The sequence below is a fragment of the Canis lupus genome, chromosome 4 (assembly GCF_003254725.2).
Source record: "Canis lupus dingo isolate Sandy chromosome 4, ASM325472v2, whole genome shotgun sequence".
In the NCBI taxonomy this organism is placed as follows: Eukaryota; Metazoa; Chordata; class Mammalia; order Carnivora; family Canidae; genus Canis; species Canis lupus.
Window position 1 is genome coordinate 36,780,662 of NC_064246.1, and position 25,408 is coordinate 36,806,069.

The 25,408-nt window shown below is 37.0% G+C and overlaps 1 protein-coding gene and 1 pseudogene across 6 annotated transcripts in view; both read left to right on the plus strand.

The window, feature by feature from the left end:
• Nucleotides 1–25,408, plus strand: part of UIMC1 (ubiquitin interaction motif containing 1) — a 127,140-nt gene that overhangs the window by 47,257 nt on the left and 54,475 nt on the right. For 5 of the 6 annotated variants that reach the window (XM_025435218.3, XM_035715087.2, XM_049108867.1 and 2 more), the window contains 4 exons: nucleotides 225–309; nucleotides 22,132–22,256; nucleotides 22,998–23,103; nucleotides 23,413–24,149. In XM_025435218.3, the coding sequence (XP_025291003.1) occupies nucleotides 225–309; nucleotides 22,132–22,256; nucleotides 22,998–23,103; nucleotides 23,413–24,149 (1,053 nt within the window). The remainder of the gene's footprint in view (nucleotides 1–224; nucleotides 310–22,131; nucleotides 22,257–22,997; nucleotides 23,104–23,412; nucleotides 24,150–25,408) is intronic. The other variant, XM_049108868.1, reaches the window with a different exon arrangement.
• On the plus strand, nucleotides 19,012–19,102 carry LOC112652064 (U4 spliceosomal RNA; annotated as a pseudogene).

Below are 25,408 nucleotides of genomic sequence, written 5' to 3' on the forward strand. Positions count from 1 at the left end.
AGATGATAATGTCAATATATTATACATTTGAATTTTTATGATTTTTATTCCAGATCTACATGTTTTCTTTTTTGTACCGTAAAGATGTTTTTCTGATGTTTTCTGTGAAATTTACAGTACTCACTGATTCTGCAGAAGCTCAGTGATCTCTATTAGTTATGGAAGAGGTAGAAAGATTACTTTTAATAGTAGCTGCCCTAATGGTATTTCTTGTTTTGCAACAGGAACCAAAGGAGGAGAATGGATTGCAGAAAATGAAGACAAAACAGTCGAATAGAACAAAGTGTTTGGCTAAAAGAAAAATTGCACGTATGTTTTTATTTTTGTGTTGAGAGTGCTTTAAAATTGCAGCATAGAATTGACAATAGTTTCTTCATTAGGAAGAGAGATCTCTGAGTAAGGATGTATGTGGTTCCTATTTGTTTTGGATTTCATTAAAGTTTTAGAATTTACCATTACCTACAGCTTATACAGTTGACTTATTATGGGCAGAGAGTTGAAATTAAAAATGTGAACTTCATAGTTAGGGACACTTGGATTTTGAATCCTTGCTTCAGCCCTTATATAGACTTTAGGCAAGTTAGTGCTTTCAGCCTACCTCTGTTTTCTTATCGATGAAATACAAATACAACACTTAGTGGCTCAAATAATGGTACCTACTATAATGGTACAATTTTCATCATGTTAAAAAACAATATTTAGCTGAGTAAATTTGAATCTAATTGACTTTATTAAATGATTCATGAATCGGGCAATATTCCATCTAGTAAAACCATTTTTAAAAATTATTTATTTATTTATTCATGAGCAACACAGAGACAGAGAGAGAGGCAGAGGGAGAAGCAGGCTCCATGCAGGGAGCCCAACGTGGGACTTGATCCCGGGTCTCCAGGATCACGCCCTGGGCTGCAGGCTGCGCCACCGGGGCTGCCCTATTCCATCTAGTAAATAGAAGGGTGCTCCTGAGGAATTGTCCAAAATGGAAGGTTTTTATAGAAAGGCGGGTTGGGCAAGAAAATTATTAGTAAAAAAAGAGAAAGGATTGTTTTAGGCAAGGTCATCTTCCCTTGCTGGGAAGGATAGGGGTCATATTAGGTGGATTACCTCATCTTCCTTTGGGAAATGGAGAGTTATATGATTATCTCATTGGTGCTTAATCAGAAAATTTCTGGTTCATAGTTAAGACTTACATTTCTAGAAGAAGTTGAAACTCTAGTTAGGGTAGGTAGTAAGCCCCGGTTTGGTGACATGTCCTCATCTAAGTAACAGTATTTGGGCCTGTGATTTTCCTTTTCTTTTCTTTTTTTTTTTTTTTAAAGATTTTATTTTTTTCATGAGAGACACAGTGAGAGAGAGAGGCAGAGACACAGACAGAGGGAGAAGCCGGCTCCATGCAGGGAACCTGACATGGGACTCAATCCAGGGTCTCCAGGATCATACCCTAGGCTGAAGGTGGCACTAAACCGCTGAGCCACCCGGACTGCCCTCCTTTTAATGTTTATTACATTTATAAGGGAAAAAACTCCTCTGTGTATCTTCTCTGTTCTTAATACTTAATTCTGGTCATCACATGTGTTGGGTGTTTTTTCCCCACACCAAGCAGTTTTCCAGTTTTCAGTCAGACACTGATATCTCAATTTAAGCAATTCTGATATTGTCTACCTAGAGATAGTATCAGATCCCATAGGACTACCTTTACTTTTGATGGCAACTGCAAGTCTAGGTCATTGCTTTGTGCATCTGACTGACTGGCTATAAAGAGGTTTAATGACCCTCTCCTTGGGTTTGATTAATTTGTTAGAATGGCCACAGAATTCAGGGAAATTTACTTACTAGATGACTGGTTTATTATAAAGGATACAACTTAGGAACAAGCAGGTCAAAGAGATGTATACAGGGGGAAGGGCTGCAGAGCTTATATGCCTTCTCTAGCTGTGTCACCTTTCCAGTATTTCCATCAACCTAGAAACTTTCCAAACCTTGTAGTTCACAGATACTTACAGAAGCTTCCTTATGCAGGCGTGCGTGATTAAATCATTGGCCATTAGTGATTGATTCAACCTCCAGCCAGCCCCTCCCTCCATTCACTCAAGGTAGGGGAGATAAGGATGGAAGTTCCAACCATCTAAACCCACGGTTGGTTGGTTCCCGCATCCTTAGGGGTTTTCCAAAAGTAAGTGCATTAATGTGACTCAGGTATGGTTGAAAAGGGATTGTTAAAAATAAGAAAAGTTACCTTTATTGTTCTTTTCACTTAGGAAATTGGAAGGGGTTTAGGAGTTCTGTGTGAGGGAACAAAGATCAAATATTTATTTATTAGTATAAGTCAACAATAGCACAAAAATTTTGTTGTAGGTTTACTTTTTTGATTTTGTACTCAATTGTGAAGTTACTTATTTTTTTTGGCATTTTAATGTGAAGTGTTCAAGCATTTCAGTGAACTTTAAAAAAATATAACTAGCTGAAATTTTTTTTTAAGATTTTATTTATTTATTCATGAGAGACACGGGGCGGGGGGAGAGACACACACACAGACAGACAGAGAGGCAGAGACACAGTCAGAGGGAAAAGCAGGTTCCATGCAGGGAGCCTGATGTGGGACTCTATCCCGGGACTCCAGGATCAGGCCTTGGGCTGAAGGTGGCGCTTTAACCACTGAGCCACCCGGGCTGCCCACTCGCTGAAATTATTACAAAAGTTGGTTGAAGATAAACAAGGCTTTATTTCACTATTAATTTGAATTTCAGTAATTTAAGGTAGAATTCTTGCCTTAAAAAATTAACCACAAACAGTTCTTTGTTGTGAAATCATTGCATTATGTCTAGAGGTACCTGTCAGGTTAGATCTGTCAAATGTATGCAAGTTACTTTCAGTATTGAAAATTGTTAAAATGAAAAAAAAAGAAAATTGTTGATACAGGGCAGCCAGGGTGGCTCAGCGGTTTAGCGCCGCCTTCAGCTCAGGGCCTGATCCTGGAGACCTGGGATCGAGTCCCACGTCGGGCTCCCTGCATGGAGCCTGCTTCTCCCTCTGCCTGTGTCTCTGCCTCTCTCTCTCTCTCTCTCTCTGTGTCTCTCATGAATAAATAAATAATATCTTAAAAAAAAAAGAAAGAAAATTGTTGATACAATTTTTTTGAGATGTAATTTTGTCAATTGATAGTTAAGTTTATGTCATCATTGGTGGACTCTTTATCGTTGTCTGGTTATTCTGGATCTTTATAATCAGATTGGGTTTTACTTTTTTATTTAGTTGTGTCATGCTTTTTTTACCTGGTCTGACAATCCTTTTTATCTTTTTTATGTATTCTGACAACTTTTGTTTTTTATAATTACATTTAATGTAATTATTAATGATACTGAATTGAAATTTACCATTTTGAAAGTGTTTGTTCCAACTGTTCTTTGTCTTTTTTTCTTCCTTTTTTGTCCTTTTTTTGTATTTGTATTATTTTGTATTTGTATTATTTTTGAGTATTATTTTGATTCCATTTTGTTTTTGCTATTGACATATTTACATCTCTTTTAAAACATTTACTAGTTGCCTTAGTCTATAGGACACACAATTAATCACCTTCAAATAATGTTATATTGTTTCGTGTGTAGTGTAGACTGTGTAAAGGTATATTCCCTATTTTGTCTACCCTACTTTGTGTTATTTTTGCCATACATTTTCGTTTTGCATTTGCATATAATTGATACTATTTTCCTTTAGACGGTTAAATATCCATTAGAGCAATGGAAATAAAAAATAAAGAATTCCAAAAATAAATAAATAAATAAATAAATAAAGAATTCCATGCTTTATTTGTGTGATCTCAAGGACTGTTCATTTCTTTGTGTAGATCCTGGTTTCCAGGCTCATCTGCTCTCTGTTGGAAAGCTTCCTTTAGGGCATCCCAGGTGGCTCAGTGGTTTAGTGCCCCCAGGGCGTGATCCTGGAGACCTGGGATCAAGTCCCACATCAGGCTCCCTGCATGGAGCCTGCTTCTCCCTCTGCCTGTGTCTGTGCCCCTCTCTCTGTGTGTCTCATGAGTAAATAAATAAAATCTTAAAAAAAAAAAAAAAAAAAGGAAAGCTTCCTTTATCACTTTTGTAATATAGATTGGTTGCCAATTAATCCTCTGTTTTTGTTTGTCTGAGAAAGTCTTTATTGCTCCCATTTTTATGGCAACAATTTTATTGAGATATAACTCATATATAGTACAATTCATTGATCATACATACCTTTATTATTTAAAATATATAATGGGTTTTAGTATTAAGAGTTGTGCAACTGTTGCCACAGCAACCACTAATTTACTTTCTGTCCCTCTAGATTTGCCTATTCTGGACATTCCCTGTAAATAAAATCATATAACATATATCTTTTGTGACTAGCTTCTTTGACCTAGCTTAATGTTTTCACATTCATCCATGTTTTGGCATCATAGTACTTAATTCCTTTATTACTAAGTAATATTCCATTATATTGCTGTGCCATATTTTGTTCAGTCATTTATCACTTGATGGACATTTAGATTGTTTCTACTCTGGCTCATAAGACCAGAATTGCTGTGAACATTTCCGTGCAAGTTTTTGTGTGGACATATGTTTTCATTTCTCTTGGGTTTATGCCTAGGAGTAGAATTCCTAGGTCATATGGAAACTCAGTATTTAATTATTTGAGAAGCTTCCACAGTTTCCTAAAGTGGCTCCCCGTTTTACATATCCACCACCATCGTATAAAGGTTCCAGTTCCTTCACATCCTTGCCAACACTTTTTTCTTTTTCTTTTTCTTTTTTTTTTTTTTTTACAGTATAGACATTCTAATTCTAATGGGTATGAAATTATATCTCATTGTGGTTTTGATTTACATTTCTCTAATGACTAATGATGTTGGCCATCTTTTTGCATGTATATTGGCCATTTGTATGGTGTTTTTTTTTTGTATGTTTTTTTTGGAAAAGTTGATTCATATCCTTTGCTCATTAAATTGTTTTATTATAAAATTCACAAAAAACCTGCTATGTTAGCCATTTAAAATTTTTTTTATCATGAAAGAGGTGTTGAATTTTGGTATTTTTTTTTCTGTGTCTATTGATATGATCATTTGGGTTTCATGTTTTACTTTGTTGATGTGGTATATTAATTGATTTTCTTATGTTAAACTAGCCTTGCATTCCTGGGATAATTCTACTTTGTCATAGTGTAGAATACTTTCTATATGTTGCAGGATTTGTTTTGATAGTGTTATATTGAGGATTTTTGCATCTACATTCATAAGAGATACTGATCTGTAGTTTCCTGGTTATGTCTTTATCTGGATTTGGTATTAGGCTAAAATTGGCCTCAGGGAATGAGTTGCACATTGTTTCCTCCATTAATTTTTGGAAGAGTTGGTATTAATTTTTCTTTAACTGTTTGACAGAATTCACCAGTGAAGCCATCTGGGTCTAGGCCTTTCTTTGTGGTTAGGTTTTGATTACTGATTCAATCTCTTACCTGTCGTATTCTATTCAGATTTTCTTTTCTTGAGTCAGTTTTGGTAGTTTGTGTCATTTTAGGAATTTGTGTGTTTCATCTAAGTTAGTGAATCAAGTGGCATATAGTTTTTCATAGATTCCATTATAGTACTTTTTATTTTTGTAATGTCTCCATGGACATTCCTACTTTTAGTTGTCTGAATCTTTTTCCTCCCCCTGCTTAATCTAAGTCATAGTTTGTCAATTAGCAACCTAGTTTTTAAAATAAAATTTCCTGTTTTTCTATTGATTTCTTCTTTCCTTCCTTCCTTCCTTCCTCCCTCCCTTCCTCCCTCCCTCCCTCCCTCCCGTCCTTCCTTCCTTCCTTCCTTCTGCTTTCTTTAGGTTTAGGTGGCTCTTTTCTTCCTGTGTCTTAAGGTGGAAGTTTAGGTTTGATTCAAGATCTTTCTCTCTCTTTTTTTTTCCATTTGTTTTTATTTAAGTTTGATTTGCCAACATACACTATAAAACCCAGTGCTCACCCCATCAAGTGCCCTCCTTAGTGCCCATCACCCAGTTACCCCAACCCCCTGCCCACCTCTCCTTCTGCAACCCTTTGTTTCCCAGAGTTAGGAGTCTCTCATGATTTGTCTCCCTCTCCAATTTTTTCCACTCAGTTCTCCTCCTTCCTTTATAATCCCTTTCACTATTTCTTATATTCCCTGTAGGAGTGAAACCAAATTATGATTGTCTTTTCTGATTGACTTATTTCACTGAGCATAATACCCTCAAGTTCCATCCACATCAAAGGAAATGGTGGGTATTTGTCCTTTCTGATGGCTGAGTAATATTCCATTGTATATATATACCACATCTTCTTTACCCATTCATCTGTTGAAGGGCATTGTGGGTTCTTCCTCAGTTTGGTTATTGTGGACATTGCTGCTATGAACATTGGGGTGCAGGTGTCCCGGCCTTTCACTACATCTGTATCTTTGGGGTAGATACCCAGTAGTGCAATTCCTGGGTTGTGGGTTGTAGCGTAGCTCCATTTTTAACTCTTTGGGGAACCTTCACACTGTTTTCTAGAGTGGCTGTACCAGTTCACTTTCCCACCAACAGTGCAAGAGGGTTCCCCTTTCTCCACATTCTTCAACATTTGTTGTTACCTGTCTTGTTAATTTTCACCATTCTTGCTGGTGTGAGGTGGTACCTCATTGTGGTTTTGATTTGTATTTCCCTGATGCCAAGGGATGTGGAGCATTTTCTCATGTGCGTGTTGGCCATGTGTACGTCTTCTTTGGTGAAATCTCTGTTCATGTCTTTTGCCCATTTCATGATTGGATTGTTTGTTTCTTTGCTGTTGAGTTTAATAAGTTCTTTATAGATCTTGGATATTAGCCCTTTATCTGATATGTCATTTGCAAATACCTTCTCCCATTCTATAGGTTGTCTTTTAGTTTTGTTGACTGTTTCTTTGCTATGCAGAAGCTTTTTATTCTGATTAAGTCCCAACAGTTCATTTTTGCTTTTGTTTCCCTTGCCTTCATAGAGGTATCTTGCAAGAAGTTGCTGTGGCCAAGTTCAAAAAGGGTGTTTGCCTGTGTTCTCCTCTAGGATTTTGATGGATTCTTGTCTCACATTTAGATCTTTCATCCATTTTGAATGTATCTTTGTGTATTGTGTAAGAGAATGGTCTAGTTTCATTCTTCTACATGTGGCTGTCCAATTTTCCCAGCACCATTTATTGAAGAGACTGTCCTTTTTCCAGTGGATAGTCTTTCCTGCTTTGTTGAATATTGGTTGATCATAATGTTGAGGGTCCACTTCTGGATTCTCTATTCTGTTCCATTGATCTGTGTGTCTTTTTGTGCTAGTACCATACTGTCTTGAGGATCACAGCTTTGTAATACAGCTTGAAATCCGGCATTGTGATGCCCCCCGCATTGATTTTCTCTTTCAGTATTCCCCTGGTTATTTGGGGTCTTTTCTGATTCCACACAAATCTTAAGATTATTTGTTCCAACTCTGTGAAGAAAGTCCATGGTATTTTGATAGGGATTGCATTGAATGTGTAAATTGCCCTGGATAGCATAGACATTTTCACAATATATATTCCTCCAATCCATGAGCATGGAATGTTTTTCCATCTCTTTGTGTCTTCCTCAATTTCTTTCAGAAGTGTTCTGTAGTTTTTTTAGGTATAGATTCATTACTTCTTTGGTTAGGTTTATTCCTAGGTACCTTATGCTTTTGGGTGCAATGGTAGATGGGATTGATTCTTTAATTTCTCTTTCTTCAGTCTCATTGTGTATAGAAATGCCACTGATTTCTGTGAATTGATTTTGTATCCGGCCACATTGGTGAATTGCTGTATGAGTTCTAGCAGTCTTAGGGTGGAGTCTTTTGGGTTTTCTTTATACGGTATCATGTCATCTGCAAAGAGGGAGAGTTGGACTTCCTTTTTTTTTTTCTTTGAAATATTTAATTTATTTAATCATGAGAGACACAGAGAGGCAGAGACAGAAGGAGAAGGAGGCTCCTTGCAAGGAGCCTGATGTGGGACTCGATCCCAGGACCCTGGGATTTTACCCTAAGCTGAAGGCAGATTCTCAACTACTGAGCCTCCCAGGTGTCCTGAATCTTCTTCATTTTTAAAAAATATTCCCCTTATTATAGAGTTCTGGTTTGACAGTTTTTTCTTTTAGCATTTTCAGTCTGTCACTCCATTGTCTTCTGGCTGCAGAATTTTTAATGAGAAGATGATGATAATTCTAACTTTATTCTTCTGTTTGTAACCTGTCTTTATTGGTGACTGTCTTCAATATATATATATATTTTAATTACCAGTTTGAAAATAATGTTTAGGTGTGGATTTTTTTGGGTGGGGTAAATGGAATATATATATATATATACTCACACATATATATATGTATCAAGAATTAATCAAGGGTTGGATGCTTAACTAACTGAGCCACCCAGGCTCCTCATGGTCTTTATTATGTTGAAGTATTTCCTCTCTAAATCTACTTTGTTGTGAGTTTTTATCATGAATGATGTTGAATTTTGTCAGGTGCATTTTCTTTTAAGATGATCATGATTTTTATCCTACATATACACACACACATATATATGTACATATTTTTTTAAAGATTTTATTTATTCATGAGAGATAGAGAGGCAGAGACATAGGTGGAAGGAGAAGTAGGCTCTTCGCAGGGAACCCTATGTGGAGCTTAGTTCCTGGACTGGGATCACTCCCTGAGCAGAAGGCAGATGCTTAACTGCTGAGCCACCCATGCGTCCCAAATACATGTATTTTTAATAATCTTTTTGTATCTGTGATTTGTAGTCTTTTATTAACTTTTGAAAATTCCCAATTTTGTTTTATTAAGACTTTAGTTTTTTAGTTTTCAGTTCAGAGCAAAATTGAGTGAAGAAACTGATTTTCCGTTTACCCCCTTACCTCATACGTGTAGAGCTGCCTCTGGCAGAGTGGAACATTTGTTATAGTCGATGAACATTCAGTGACATAATCACCCTAAGTCCATAGTTTATATTGAGGTTCACATTTGGTGTTATCCATTCTGTGGGTTTTAACAAATACATAATGACATGTATCCATCATTATGGTATCATACATTTTCACTGTCCTAAAAATTTTTTGTGCCCTCCCTATTCATCCCCTTGCTAATCTCTTACAACCACCGGTATTTCTATTAGATGTATATAATATCTCATTGTTGTTTTAAGTTTCATTTCCCTGATGATATATGATGTGTAATATCTTTTCATAAGCTTATTTGCTATCTGTATATCTTTTTGGTGAAGGTCTTTCTTCTACTTAATACGTCTATTCAGGGCTAGAAAGTTCCCTTTCAGCACTGCTTTTGCTGAATCCCACAAATTTTGATAAGCTGTGTTTTTATTTTTTCCACTTGCAATTTCTTGGATCCATGTGTTATCTAGAAGTGTGTTGTTTAATCTCCATGAGTTTTTGGATTTTCTCGTTACCTTTTTGTTACTGATTTCTAGATTAATTTAATTGTAGTATGAGAGTAGACATTGCCTAATTTTTATTTAAAAATTTTAAGGTGTATTTTATGTGTCTTGACAGACCACATTTGGTGACAGACCACAATGTTTTATGTGAGCTTGGTATTGGTTGGAATAACCTATGGATGTCAGTTACATCCATTTGATTGATGTTGTTAAGTCCAGTTATACCCTTACTGCTTGCTTTTCTGCCTGCTGGATCAGTCTATTTCTGATAGAGATGTTGAAGTTTTAAAATATGATAGTGGATTCATGTATTTCTCCTTGTAGCTCTATAAGTTTTTGCTTTACATAATGGCATTTACATGTTAAGGATTGCTATGTCTTCTTGGAAAATTGACCTCTTGGGCAGCCCAGGTGGCTCAGCGGTTTAGCGCTGCCTTTGGCCCAGGGTCAGATCCTGGAAACTTGGGATCGAGTCCCACATTGGGCTCCCTGCATGGAGCCTGCTTCTCCCTCTGCCTCTCTCTCTCTCTCTCTCTCTCTCTCTCTCTCTCTCTGTGTCTCTCATGAATGGATAAATAAAATCTTAAAAAAAAAAGAGGGGCACAAGAAAATTGACCTCTTTATTATCATGTAATGCCCTTCTTTATACCTGTTAACTTTCCTTGCTCTGAAATTGGCTCTTTCTGAAATTAATGTAGTTACTCCTACTCTTTCTTTTTTTTATTTATTTATTATTATTTTAAAAAAGTTTTTATTTATTCATGAAAGACACAGAGAGAGACGCGGAGACATAGGCAGAGGGAGAAGCAGGCTCCCTGCAGGGAGCCCAATGCGGAACTTGATCCCTGGAATCAGAATCACATCCCCAGCCAAAGGCAGATGTTCAACCACTGAGCCACCCAGGTGTCCCTCTTTTTTTTTTTTTTTCTATTTTTTAAAGATATATTTGTTTTTGAGAGAGTGTGTGTGTTCTGTGCATGATTGCAGAAGGATCAGATGAAGATAGAGAATCTCAAGTGGACTCCCTGCTTAGAACCATCTAAGGGCTCTGTCCCATGACCTCGAGATCATGACCGGAGCCAAAATTAAGAGTAGGATGCTTAACTGTCTGAGTCACCCAGGTGCCCCTCTCCATCTTTCTTTTGATTAGTGTTATTGTGATATATTTGTCCATTTACTTTTTTAAAAAAAAAGATTTTATTTATTTGAGAGAGAGGATGAGAGAGAGCAGGGAGAGGGGCAGGCTGAGAGGGAGGGAGAAGTGGGGCTTCACTGAGTGGGAAGCCAGAAGTGGGGTTTGATCCTAGGACACTGGGTTCATGACCTGAGCTGAAGGCAGATACTTGACCAACTGAGCCATCCAGGCACCCCCATTTACTTTTGTTTTCCATATATGGTCTTCATTATGCTTTTTAAAAGATTTATTTAGAGAGAGCATGCAAGTGGGGGGAGGGTGAGAATCTCAGACATACTCCTTGCTGAATGCAGAACCTGATGTGGGGCTGGATCCCAGGCCCTGATATCATGACCTGAGCCAAAATCAGGAGTTGGATGCTTAACTAACTGAGCCACCCAGGTGCCTCATGGTCTTTATTATGTTGAGGTATTTGCCCTCTAAATCTACTTTGTTGTGAGCTTTTATCATGAATGATGTTCAATTTTGTCAGGTGCATTTTCTTTTAAGATGATGATTTTTATCCTTCATTTTATTGTTTTGTTTATTGAAGTATAATTAACATATAATGTTCTGTTAGTTTTAAGTGTACAGCATATTGATCCAGCAATTCTTTTTTGTTCAACAATTTTTTTTTTGTGAATCTTAAATTATTATTATTTCTTCGTGTTGCTTACACCCAAGGTTGGGGCAGAGGAGAGGGGGGAAGAGGAGAGGGGGGAATCTCCTCTCCTCCTAATTGTTCAACAATTCTTTACATTACTCAGTGCTTACCACAATAAAGGTGGTCACCATCTGTTACTATACAACATTATTATTGACTATATTCCCTATACTGTACCATCTTTTTAAATCTGTATTTGCCTTTATATTTGTTTATTTTTAAAGATTTTATTTATTCATGACACACAGAGAGAGGCAGAGACACAGGCAGAGGGAGAAGCAGGCTCCCCGCAAGGAGCCTGATGTGAGACTTGATCTCAGACCCTGGGATCACGCCCCAAGCCAAAGGCAGATGCCCAATTGCTGAGCCACCCAGGTGCCCCTGCCTTTTATGTTTTTTTTTTTTTTTTAAAGATTTTATTTATTTATTCATGATAGTCACACAGAGAGAGACAGAGAGGCAGAGACACAGGCAGAGGGAGAAGCAGGCTCCATGCAGGGAGCCCGAAGTGGGATTCGATCCCAAGTCTCCAGGATCGCGCCCCGGGCCAAAGGCAGGCTCCAAACCGCTGCGCCACCCAGGGATCCCGCCTTTTATGGTTTTAACTGAGTATCTTATGTGATTACATTCTCTCTTTTTTTAATATTTATTTCAGTTAGAATTCTTTTTTTTTTTTTTTTTTACAATTTTTAGCGATTGCCCTAGAGTTTGCAATATACATTTACAACTAATCCAAATCCATTCTCAAATAGCACTGTAATTCATAAGTATTATGTGTACTTTATAATAAGAAAATAATGCTAATTCCTCTCATTTCTTATATCATTGTTGTCATTTCACAAATGCAGACACCTGTATAAAAATAAGATACACAAACATACACAAACAGATACATTGTTAGTATTAGTTTTTTGAACAGTTTTCTGTTAAATTAAGAATAAGAAAAATAGGGATGCCTGGGTGGCTCAGTGGTTGACCATCTGCCTTCAGCTCAGGTCGTGATCCCAGTCGAGTCCCGCATAGGGTTCCCTGCAGGGAGCCTGCTTCTCCCTCTGCCTGTGTCTCTGCCTCTCTCTGTGTGTCTCTCATGAATGAATAAATAAAATCTTCAAAAAATAAGAAAAATAAGTTTTTATTCTACCTTCGTGTATTCCTTTTTTATTTTTAAAAATATTCCATTTATGTATGTATGTATGTATGTATGTGTTCATGAGAGACCCAGAGAGAGAGGCAGAGACACAGGCAGAGGGAGAAGGAGGCTTCCTGAAGGGCAGCCCAATGGGAGACTCAACATATCCCTTAAGTATTCCTTCTTTAATATTCTTCCTTTATTTATGTATATCTGAGTTTCTGACCTGTGTCTAAGGAACTTCTTTCAACATTTCTTGCAAAGCAGGTCTATTGGCAACAAATTGCCTTAGTTTTTGTTTAAGAAAGTCTATTTCTCCTTCAATTTTGAAGAATAATTCACAGGGTAAAGAATTCTGTATTGGTAGATTTTTTTCTTTCAATACTAAGTATTTCACTCTCTTTTTGCTTGCATCGTTTTTGAGAAGTCAGATGTAATTCTTATCTTTATTTCTGTATAGTTAAGGTATCCCCACCACCATCACTTCTTTTAGGATTTTTCCTTTATCTTAGATTTTCTGTAGTTTGAAAATGGTATGTCTTTAAGTGTAAGGTGGGTTTTCGTTTTTTTGTTGAGCTTTCTGGACCTGTGTTTTGGTACCTGACATTAATTTGGGAAGATTTTGAGTCCTTTACTGTTTTACATGTTTCTTTTTCTCCTTTCTTTTTTCTTTATGGTAGGTAGTTGTATTATGTGTTTGTTACTTCTTTTGTGATTGTCGCATAGTTCTTGGATATTCTGTTTTATTCTTTTCAGTCTCTGTTTTCTTTTTAGTTTTGGAGGTTTCTTTGATATATACTCAGTTGTGTCTAGTTTACTAATAAGCCCAACAAAGGCATTCTTCAATTTTGTTTTAGTGTTTTTGATCTCTAGCATTTCTTGGTTCTTTCGGATTCCCATCTCTATTTGTATTGTCCATCTGTCCGTGCATGTTCTCTACTTTATCCATGAGAGCCCTTAGCATATTAATCATAGTTGTTTTATTTATTTATTTAAAATAAATTATTTTAAAAATTTAAATTAGTTTTTTTTTCTTTTTAGAGAGGGTGGGCAGGAAAGACAGAGGAAAAGGGAGAGAGAGAATCTCAAGCAAACTCCACGCCTAGCACAAAGCCTCTACATAGGGCTTGAGCTCACAACCCTGAGACCATGACCTGAGCTGAAATCAAGAGTTGGACACTTAACTAACTAAGCCACCCAGGCACCTCTAATCATAGTTGTTTTAAATTTCTAGTCTGAGAATTCCAATATCTCTGCCGTGTCTGGTTCTGATGCTTACTTTGTCTCTTCAAAGACAAAACAAAGACAAAACCCCTCTTTTGTGGGTTTTTTTTTTCTTTTAGAATGCCTTGTTAATTTTTGCTTGAGAACTGGACATGATGTACATAGAAAGAAACTGTTATACATAGGTTTTTGGTAATTAATATGTTAGTAAGGTATGAGGGTAGGGAATGTATTTTGCAGTTCTATTGTTAGGTGTCAGTCATTTAGTGTCTGTGTCTATGGGCTGTGAACTTCACAAGTGTTTCTCAGTGCTCCCCCCCCCCTTTTAATGCCCCCTGCTCTTCCTCTATGTGGGACAGGGTGGCTAGAGAAGTTTGGAATTTGGTATTTCCCCTTTTTCAGATCAGTTCAGTACTGATAATACTCTGTCAGTGTAGGCTTTGATGACCTATTTTGACCTAGGGCATACCTTCTTAAAAAGAACCAAGTGTTTTGGCATATTTCAAAATAGTTCCTTTTCCCTCCCTCTGTGGTAGTCAAGTGGAAATTTATTTATTTATTGTGAGAACCTAGTTGTGCTCTTGAAAAGAAAACTTAACAAAAATGTGGGGGTTTGCTGTTACTGAGTTTCTGTGGAGTTTTTAATGCTCAGACTTATATGCACTGAGCCTCCACTAATTTGTCAGTTTATTGTTTTTTTACCCTGACAGTGGCAGCTTCTGCTTTTGAATCTCTGCTCTGATACACCATTACTCCCTGTATTCTCCTGTTGATCTCTTTGTCTTGGTGCAGTAGTTTGCCCTGTATCCTCCCTTTTTTGTGGATTGAAAAAGAGTTGTTGATTTTTTTTAGTCTCTTCAGCTTTTTACTTCTCATTAGGACAGAGTGGCAACTTCCACGTTGTAGAATCAGAAATTGGTTGTATCGTCCCTATTATGTTTTCATTTGGGCATTATTCAGTTTATCATTTTTATGTTTTTGTGATTAGCATTTTGATAACAACATCTGAGTTTCTTGAGTTAACATGCTATAATTTACTTAACCATTGCCTTTTTTTTTTTTTTTTTTTTTGAAGGCATTTAAGTCAGTGTTCCTTTAGATGATAGTATAGCGGACATCTTTTTGTGTATAGCATTGCTCTTCAGTGACTGCCTAGGGTTAATTCCCAAAAGTGGTATCACTTTGTCTGAGAATGCACATATATAAGGGTTATGACATGGTGCCTTTCAAATATGTTTTACAAATTTATACTGTAACTGGCAACATACAGATATATTAGCTTTACTGCAGTTGCAGAGCTCTATCTGATTTGGAAAAGCAAGTTCTTAGGAAAAGATTTGGGTGGGAAAATAATTTATCTTGTTTGTTTTTTTGTTTTATGAAATGTTCCCTTTCGGCCATTTCAAATACCCCCAGATTATACGGATTCTCTTGGTGGGTACGATCTAATTTTGTGATCTAATTTGTTAACAGCCTGTTTATACATCTCAGTGGGAGGCTAACCTGAATGCTGGGAGACGTTAATCGTCATAAATTATGATCAGCATAATCAGTCTCACAAATTGTGTGCTACTGTGTGTTTAGCTCAGCAGAATCATTTAATAAGCTGAGCAGGTCAATTCAGTTGAAGATTCTAAGGTTGACACTTGCTGTTATTTTCCTTTAAGGTGCATGATCCGGGGAAAAGCTCTTTTTCCTTTTCTACTAATGGTTGGGTTCTTATATAGCAGAGAGATCAAGTAAAATGAATCTTAACAGTGATGTGTTTTGGACTTTAGTCTCCGATCATGGTTGATATATGAAAATAAGAGACAATAATAGTGAATGACAGTAACTAATTCTGATTATGGTTTAAATTAAATATGTAATGGTGGCTTTGTCAAGTTATATGATTATATGCTATGAGTAATATATACATAAAAGAATCTGAATTGGATTTCTTTAAATAATACATAATGACAATATGTAATTTAATTATTAATTAATAGTAATTAATAATTTTGGATATTTGTATGTGCCAAGCACTATTCTCTCTTACATGTATTAAATTAATCCTCTTAACAGCTGTAAATATTTTTACGTCAAGTTTATATATGTGGGGCAGCCCCGGTGGCGCAGCGGTTTAGCACCGCCTGCAGCCCAGGGCGTGATCCTGGAGGCCCTGGATCGAGTTCCACGTCAGGCTCTCTGTATGATGCCTGCTTCTCCCTCTGCCTGTGTCTCTGCCTCTCTCTCTCTGTCTCTATGAATGAATAAATAAAAAAATCTTAAAAAAAAAAAAGTTTATATATGTGTGACCCAAAACAAGCATTATAGAATCATGGTATTTACATGAGAATCCCTAAAGTGAAGAGTATAATTCATCTACATGTATGTTCATAGCAGATTAAAAGAAGCAAAGTAAAAAGGGAGAGGGAGATTATCAAAGACCACCACTATTATCTAGCTATGCAAGATAATTAACCTGCTGAAGTCTAGACAACTAAAGAAGCAAAAATCAAGATTTAAACCTAGGAAGACTGCTTCTAGAGCTTCCTACTTGTGTGTCAGAAAAACAGAAGCACATTGTGTTACTACATTAATTTTTGTTCTAATGGTGGAGCAAGAGGGAAGAGTCTGGAGAATGTCAGTTAATGTAGCAAAGCTTCATCTCTCCAGAACTTTTAGGCAATAGGGTGTTTTGAGAAGCAGAGAATTAAAAAGAACTCAGATTTATGTCTTTTGCATTATATGGTTCTTGGTTCTCTTAAATTGAACATAAAAGATGTAATCAATTTTTTTTATGATTTAGTGACTTCGATAGGAATGTCTATTTCACTTTAGCTATTTTAGTGGTGTGTAGTACTATCTCATTTTATTGTTTGACAAAAATTATTAATTTGAGAGAGAGTGTGACAGAACATGAACAAGGGGAGGGGCAAAGGGAGAGGGAGAAGCAGACCACTTACCAAGCATGGAGTCTGACGCTGGGCTTGATCCTAGAACCCTGAGCTCACAACTGGAGTTGAAGTCAGATGCTTAACTGCTTAACTGACTGAACCACCCAGGTGCCTGTCCTATCTCTCTTTTTTTTTTTTTTTAAAGATTTTATTTATTTTTTCATGAGAGACACACAGAGAGGCAGAGACACAGGCAGAGGAAGAAGCAGGCTCCTTACAGGGAGCCTGATGCAGGACTCGATCCCAGGACCCTGGAATCCTGCCTTGAGCCAAAGGCAGACGCTCAGTCACTGAGTCATGCAGGCATCCCCCTACTATCTCATTTTAATTTGCATTTTCCTCTTGACTAATGGTCTTTTCATGTGCTTATTGGTCATTCTGATATTTTCTTCTGTGAAGGATCTGTTTAGATCTCTTGCTCATTATTTTAAAAATTAGATTGCTTGTTTTCTTATTAACTTGTAGGAATTCTTTATCAGTTTTGGATATTAGTCTTTTGTCAGATTACATATATGTACGTATGTATATTGTAAATATGTGCCATTTTGTGGCTTACCTTTTTCTTAAGATTTAAATTTTGATGATGTCCATTTTTTTTTGTTTGTTTTATGTTTTTTTCTTTCTAGGTCTTGTCCAAGAAATCTTGGACTACCTTAAGATTATAAAGATTTTCACTTATGTTTTCTTCTAGAATTTTTATAGTTTTAGCTCTTTTTTTTTTAAGATTTTATTTATTTATTCATGAGAGACACAGAGAGAGGCAAAGACATAGGCAGAGGGAGAAGCAGGCTCTATGCAGGGAGCGCAACGTGGAACTTGATCCCGGGTCTCCAGGATCACACCTTGGGCTGAAGGTGCTGCTAAACCGCTGAGCCACCTGGCTGCCCAGTTTTAGCTTTTATATTTAGATGTGTGATTCATTTTGAGTTAGTTTCTATATATAGTATGAGATAAGGGTTGAAGATAAGTTTTTTCATGGATATCTAGTTGTAGCACTATTTGTTGAAAAGCTTGTCCTTGTTGAAAATCCATTATGGATCTATTTCTGATTTTTCTGTTACATTTCATTAAACAAGCTTGTTGAGATTTTGATTGGGATTGTGTTGATTCTATAAATCAATTTGGGTAGAATTGATGTCTTATTTTCTGAATTAGTTTGGTATTAATTTTTTCTTTATTGTTTGATAGAATTCACCAGTGATGAATGTCAGATAGTTTTGGGATTTTCTTTAAGGAAAAGTTTTATAACAAATTCAATTTCCTTAATAGAGATAAGACTATTCAGACTTTGTGTTTCTTCTTGTGTCATTTTTCATAATTAGTATAGTTTCAGTAATTTTGTTTCAGCAAAATCAATGTTTCAATCTTTTTGTTGTTCCTCAAAGGATCCTTTTTAGACATTTTTTTCCTAACCACCTGTGCCCATGAAATTTTAATACCACAGATAATGCTGTAGATCCCATTTATGCACTGATTGTGTATCTGTGTGTGTTTTGTTTTGTTGTTGTTTTTTTAAGTAGACTCCATGCTCAGTGTGGAGCCCTGTGCAGGGGGCTTGAGCTCATAACTCTGAGATCGAGACCTGAACTGAAATCCAGACTCAAACACAACCAACTAAGCCACCCAGGCACCCTTGTATATCTTTCTTTTATACATAAAGAGAGTTATGATTTTCTGACCTCCAAGAACCAATTTTTGTCCATTTGGAGATGAGGTCATCCCTTTTGAGAATGCATGATCCAAGTTGTCAGATTTGTTGATACATAATTGTCCACAGTATTCCCTTATTATTCTTTTCATGACTGTAGAATCTGTAGTATATATCCCTTGTGTTATTCATGATATTGTTAATTTGTGTTTTCTCTTTTTTCCTTAATCTAGTTAGATTTTTATAAATTTTAATTTTTTCATAGAACCAATTTTTTTGCTTCTTTAATTTTTTTCTTTTATATGCCATCTTCTTTTTGTTAATTTCCGTTCTTCGTATTTATTTCTCTTTGCTTTGGGTTAATTTCACTCTTCATTTTCTAGCTTCTTTAAGTGTGAAGCTTGCATCATTTTAAACTTTTTTTTTTTTTTTTAAGATTTATTTGTTAGAGCAGGGGAAGAAGAGAGGGAGAGGGAGAGAATCTTAAGCAGACTGCATGCTAAGCTCAAGCTCAATGTAAAGCTCAGTCCCAGGCCCTGAGATCATGACCTGAGCTGAAATCAGGAGTTGGCTGCTCAACTGACTGAGCTACCCAGATGGCCCCTAAACTTTTTTCTTTTCTAATATGATCATGAAAACCTGTGTCAGTTACATCCCACAAATTTTGATGTTTTCATTCTCATTAAGGTCATTTCATATATAGTAGAGTCCTTTTTTTATATTTGGGATTCAGTTTTTTAGGATCCTCCATTCTTAACGATTTTATTTTACTTTAAACAGATATTTCAGCTTTGTGCAGTGGCATTATTGCAGCCAATGGGGTTTATCCGAGGCGTGATTATTGCTAATTAAAAAAATGTTTAGGGCAGCCTGGTGGCTCAGCGGTTTAGCACCGCCTTCAGCCCAGGGCCTGATCCTGGAGTCCCAGGATCGACTCCCACATCAGGCTCCCTGCATGGAGCCTGCTTCTCCCTCTGCCTGTGTCTCTGCCTCTCTCTCTCATTCTGTCTCTTATGAATGAATAAATAAATAAAATCCTAAAAAATACTAAAAAAAAAAAAAATGTTTAGGGCACCTGGGTGGCTCAGTGGTTGAGTGTCTGCCTTTGGCTTAGGCCATGATCCTGTGTCCTGGGATCAAGTCCCATATCGGGCTCCCCATGGGGAGCCTGCTTTTCCCTGTCTATGTCTCTGCCCGCACCCCCCCCCCCCGCCCCGCGTGTGTCTCTCATAAATAAATAAAATCTTTAAAAAAATTTAATGTTTACTCAGTTGTGTACGTCAAAGAGATACAAAAAGATATAGTTTAAAAAATGTCACTCTTTCCCTTAGCCCTTCTACCTTGTTCCCAACCCATCTGTATGTAACCACTTTGGATTAGATTCTAATTTATCCTTGTGTCACTCTACAAACATAAACAGGTATATAAAATATTTTCTTACTTCTTTAATACACAAAAAAGTAGCATACTGTTTATAACTCTTGTATGCTTTTTTCTACTTAACATTATTTCTTTGAAGTTGTTCTGTTCCTGGTCCATAGATAGTTTCTGTCTTTTTTTTTTTTTAATTATATGTATGCATATCAGAGTTTATTCAGGAAGTGTCCTGTGTTAGTCATTAAGTAGATTCCAGTGTTTTGCAAATTTAAACAGTGTTGCAATGAAAGATGTAATGCATATTTACTTTTTTTTAATTGGAAGTATAACACTAGAATGAATTGATAGAATTGGGAATGCTGGATCACATGTGTAGTTTGTTAGATATCAAAATCTCTCCATAGGTGTTACACAAAATGGTGATATTCTAATTCTGTCATTTGTTTTACATTTATTAGTTGGAATAATTCTTTATTATTTTTTTTATAAGTTTTGAACTTTTTTTTTTTTTTAAGATTTTATTTATTTATTCATGAGAGACACAGAGAGAGAGAGAGAGAGGCAGAGACACAGGCAGAGGGAGAAGCAGGCTCCATGCAGGGAGCCCGATGCGGGACTCGGTCCTGGGTCTCCAGGATCAGGTCCTGGGCCGAAGGCGGCACTAAACCACTGAGCCACCCGGGCTGTCCTGGAATAATTCTTTAAAGAGAAACTTCTCTTCACCTATTTGGTTACCCTGTAATGTAAGCTTGTATTGGAAGAGTGGAATACAAGCTTGATTCTTTTTTATTTACCTGTTCATCCACCAAATACCATATGATTTCACTCATATGTGGAATTTAAGAAAGGAAACAAATGAACATGTAGGAACGGGGAAAAGAAAAAAAGGAGAGAAGGGAAAAAAGCCCTAAGAGACTCAACAATGGAGAACAAACTGAAGGTTGATGGAGGAAAGTGGGTAGGGGTTGAGCTGGATGGGTGATGGATATTATGGAGGGTACTTGTTATGATAAGCACTGGGTGTTGTATGTAAATGATCAATTGCTGAATTCTCCAGAAACTAATATTGCACTGTATGTTAATTACCTAAAATTTAAATTAAAAAAAAACTTGAAAAAACAAAAAAAATAATTGATCCACTAGCATTCTTGAGAGCTTGTTTGGAGGTTCTAGCAGGGGAGCGCAGCTACTCGTATACCCTTGACCGAAGAACGGTCCTCCTCTATCGGGGATGGTCGTCCTCTTCGACCGAGCGCGCAGCTTCGGGAGGGATGCACATGGAGCGGTGAGGGAGGAAGGGGACACCCGCCTAGCCAGCCAGATCAGCCGAATCAACCCTGGCGATCAATGGGGTGACAGATGTCGCAGCCAGATCGCCCTCACATCCTCCACTAGCATTCTTAAACAGTGACCAGTTAGTTGTGTTTTTTTTTTGTTTTGAAGATTTTATTTTTAAGTAATCTCTACACACAATGTAGGGCTTGAAGTCACAACCCCAAGATTAAGAGTTGCATGTTCCACCAACTGAGCCCAACAGGCACCCCACAACGGTGGTTTATTTTAAGTGCCCTTTTGAATTCATAGATTTAAGCGTATTTGATGTCTTAATACATTGCATTTATTATTATTACTGATATTCCAGTTTGCTCAATTTTTGGTTGGTTAGAACTTTTTAAGGTTGGCTACTAAGTTCTTTTGATACGACTCGTAGTGTCTGATAGATACTTTACTCACAACAAATATTCTGGCTCATCTTCTACATTTATTTCATGCTTCAGACTTGGAATCAGCTGTTGTACTTTTGTATCAGCCATGTTACCTTTCTCCAAGGTACCCCCCTTGCTTTTTTTTTTTTTTTAAGATATTTTTATTCATTTATGACAGACACAGAGAGAGAGGCAGAGACACAGGCAGAGGGAGAAGCAGGCTCCATTCAGGGAGCCCGACGTGGGACTTGATCCCAGGTCTCCAGGATCACACCCTGGGCCAAAGGCGGCGCTAAACCACTGGGCCACCGGGGCTGCCCCCCAGTTGCTTTTAATGAGAAATAGTGTTTGGAAATCACATTCGGGACACTAAGGATGTTCTTTTCTGCTGGGCAAATCCAAGGATTCTGAAGAGTAAAATTCTTCTGGTTAAGTGTTGAGTACAAAGTGATGTGATATGTAGCAAAAAGCCCTGGAATGGGAGGCATTTCCTTTATTCATTTATCATCAAGTATTTATTGAGTATCTGTCAGGTGCCAGGCACTCTTTTATACACTGGATATACCCCAGTGAACAAAACAGGCAAAAACTATGCCTTTATGGGAGTTTATAATCTAGTTAACCCAGGATACTTACTGAAAGAACGGTTACTTATCTTGGCCAACACCTTACCTTTTGGGTCTTTCCTCATTTATAAGATTATAAAATTGTACTAAATGGTCTGTAGTGTTTTCACTTGAAAAGTTTAATAATTTGTTTCTTGCTTCTACACTTATTCAATGGTTGTGGTGTTCCTCTCCTCTCTTTTTCTTATCCTCTTACAGAAATGACAGAAGAGGAACAGTTTGCTCTGGCTCTCAAAATGAGTGAGCAGGAAGCTAGGGAGATGAACAGCCAGGAGGAGGAAGAAGAGGAACTCTTGAGGAAGGCCATTGCAGAAAGCCTGAATGTAAATATGCTATGTTGAAAAAGTTTGTGAGGATTGATTAGCTATATATATATTTTTTTACTTCTGCAATATTACAATTGCATTAGGAACTAGCTGTAGTAATTCGTAGGGTTTTCAACTAACAGATATTTCCCATAATAATTTTTAAAGTGCTTGTCAAATTGCTGGTGAACCCAATTTGAAGTGTTTTGTTAATTTCATACGAAAGAGTTTTCTTCCACCTCACAGATTTTCAGTACATGGTTTAAGAGAGCTATAGTAATTGGCAACTTCTGAAAAGAGTTATCAAGTCCCGAGAGCAACCAAAAGGGAGCAAGATAAGGTGCTTATCTCCCCTGTTCTGGTGGGGAGCAAAGGCAATGAGCAACTAGAGGTGGGTTTTGGAAAAAAGAATGAGCAGTTTAAAATTTTTTCAGATAATGTTAAATTGTGATTTGAAAATATGTGTAGTTGAAATTATTTTAAATGTAAAGGATATTTTCCAGTGTCAGGTCCTGAGCCATCCTTTATGTCATTCATGTCTCTGTATTAGAAAAGGATTTAGTATAGTGATCTAGTATAGCATTTTGCACATAGTAGGCATTTGGTACATATTGTGGAACTCATTGAATTGAGCATCTACGTTTTGGAAAGGAGAATCTCGTAGGGGACAGTGGCCTCCCTGTTTTGTCCTTCCTGTGACCCTTCATGTATAGCTATCTTAATAATAAACCTGGTCTGGTGTGGGATCACTTGTTTCAGAGTTGCCGACCTTCTGATGCTTCTGCTACCAGATCTCGACCTCTGGCCACTGGACCATCTTCACAGTCCCACCAAGAGAAAACAACAGACTCTGGGACCACTGAAGGCATGTCTCCCTGTTCTGACTCCTTCCACTCATCAAGTATAACTATATCACAGGGATCTCATGATGAGAGTAGATATACAGAAATGCCCCACATCCCTTTGATGGTTTTAAAGAGGTTAAATCTGAAAGTAGTTGAGATCTAACTAATATCCAGCATGCTTATATCTCCAAGGAAAAGTCAACATTTGGTTAAACACAAAGAAGAGCCTTTTACCCACATTATGTAATTCTTGGTAAGTGATAACTTACCAAGCCCTCTTAATAAAGAACAGTTTGTCCTTAGCCCTACTTTTTCTCAAATACCTACAGGCATATGGCAGCTGGTACCTCCATCACTGTTTAAAGGCTCACATATCAGTCAGGGAAACGAGGCTGAGGAAAGAGAGGAGCCTTGGGACCACACTGAAAACACTGAAGAGGAGCCGGTCTTTGGCAGCTCAGGAAGCTGGGATCAGTCAAGCCAGCCAGTGTTTGAGAATGAGAATGTTAAATGTTTTGACAGATGTACTGGCCACTTGGCTAAGCACACACAGTGTGAGAAGCCACAGGAAAGTACTGGGAGGGGTTGTGCTTTTCACAGAGCTGCCCAGGGTAGGGGGGACATGTCTAGGCACTGTCTGCCTACCCCAGGAGATACCAGAGGTCTCCAGGATGTTGGGGGCACTGTGCACTACTTCTGGGGTATTCCATTCTGCCCTGCTGGAGTAGACCCTAACCAATATACCAAGGTCATTCTCTGCCAGTTGGAGGTTTATCAAAAGAGCCTAAAAATGGCTCAGAGGCAGCTCTTTAAAAAAAAAGGGTTTGGGGAACCAGTGTTACCTAGACCTCCTTCTCTGATCCAGAATGAATGTGGCCAAGGAGATCAGGCTAGTGAAAAAAATGAAGTCATCTCAGAAGATATGGGAGATGAAGACAAAGAGGAGAGGCAGGAGTCTAGGGCATCTGTCTGGCACTCAAAAACCAAGGATTTCCAAGAAAGCCCAATTAAAAGCTTGAAAGAGAAACTTTTGTTGGAGGAAGAACCAACAACCAGTCATGGTCAGGTAAGGGTCAGTGATGCTGTGATTAAGGATGATTTATTCACAGTTTAAACAAGGATTATTATAGCTATTTGTTCTTTTTGTGGTCTTCTTTCTGATTTTTAAAGTAACACGTGCTCGCTATGGAAAATTAGGAAAGTACAGAAGAGTGTAAAGAAGAAAAATTATCCATAATCTCAGCACCAAGAGGCAATCATCATTATTTCTATGCATTTGAAAATATTTTTTCTTTTAAATTTTTCAACAAAATGAAGACTCTTCTGTATAAGCTGTTTCTTTTTCCCACTTAATAGTTTGTTAGATCTTTTTAGATCTTTTCCTATTTATTAAGTATACTTGAAAACATTATTCTCTCACATGGATGTACCATAATTTATTTTTTTGCGTTTTAAAAATTTTATTATTTCTACAAAGTTTTTGAGTAGGCAGGTAGTAATATTCATATGACCAAGAATTCAGAAAGATGTCAATGAAAAATCTGTCTCCTATCCCCTTCCTAAGCCAACCAGGACCTTCCTTGAAGTCAGCTTGTATTATTGGTTTCTAATGTATCCTTCTGAAGTATTTTATGTGGTACAAGCAAATGTGTATACATCCTCTTTTCTTCACCTTTTTTTTTTTTTACACAAATGGTAGCATAGTCTACACGTTACTCTGTACATTGCTTTTTTTCACTGAAATATTTCTGAGTTCATTTCATAACATACATACATAAAGAATTCCTTCCCTTTTTGGATATGTAATACACCATGTACGGATGAGTTTATTTTATCCAGTGCCCCTATTGGTGGACTTTTAGGTTTCTGATATTTTACTATTATAAATAGTATTACTATTTATATTATAAATACTATTACTATAAATAGTAATAAATAAACAGTAATTATAGTAATAGTATTTATAATAATCAGAGTACTCATTACTCTTGTATGAAGATGTTTTATCCACATGGGAGATATTTGTACAATTTCTTGTAGATGTGATTGGTGGCTCAAAGGATATATGCATTTATAATTTTGTTAGCTATTGCTAAATTGCCTTCCATAGAGGTTGTATAAATTTACTCTCACAACAGTGTATAAGTACTAGCTTCCCCATACCTATACCAAATCAGTACTATCAGGACTTTCTGATCTTTGCCAAATCTGAGGAATGAAAAACACTCTCAATACAGTCTTAATTTGCACTTCTCTTATTGTGTGTGCAGTTGAAACCCATTATATTTCCTTCTCTCTCTGTTTAGGTCATATGGACATTTTTCT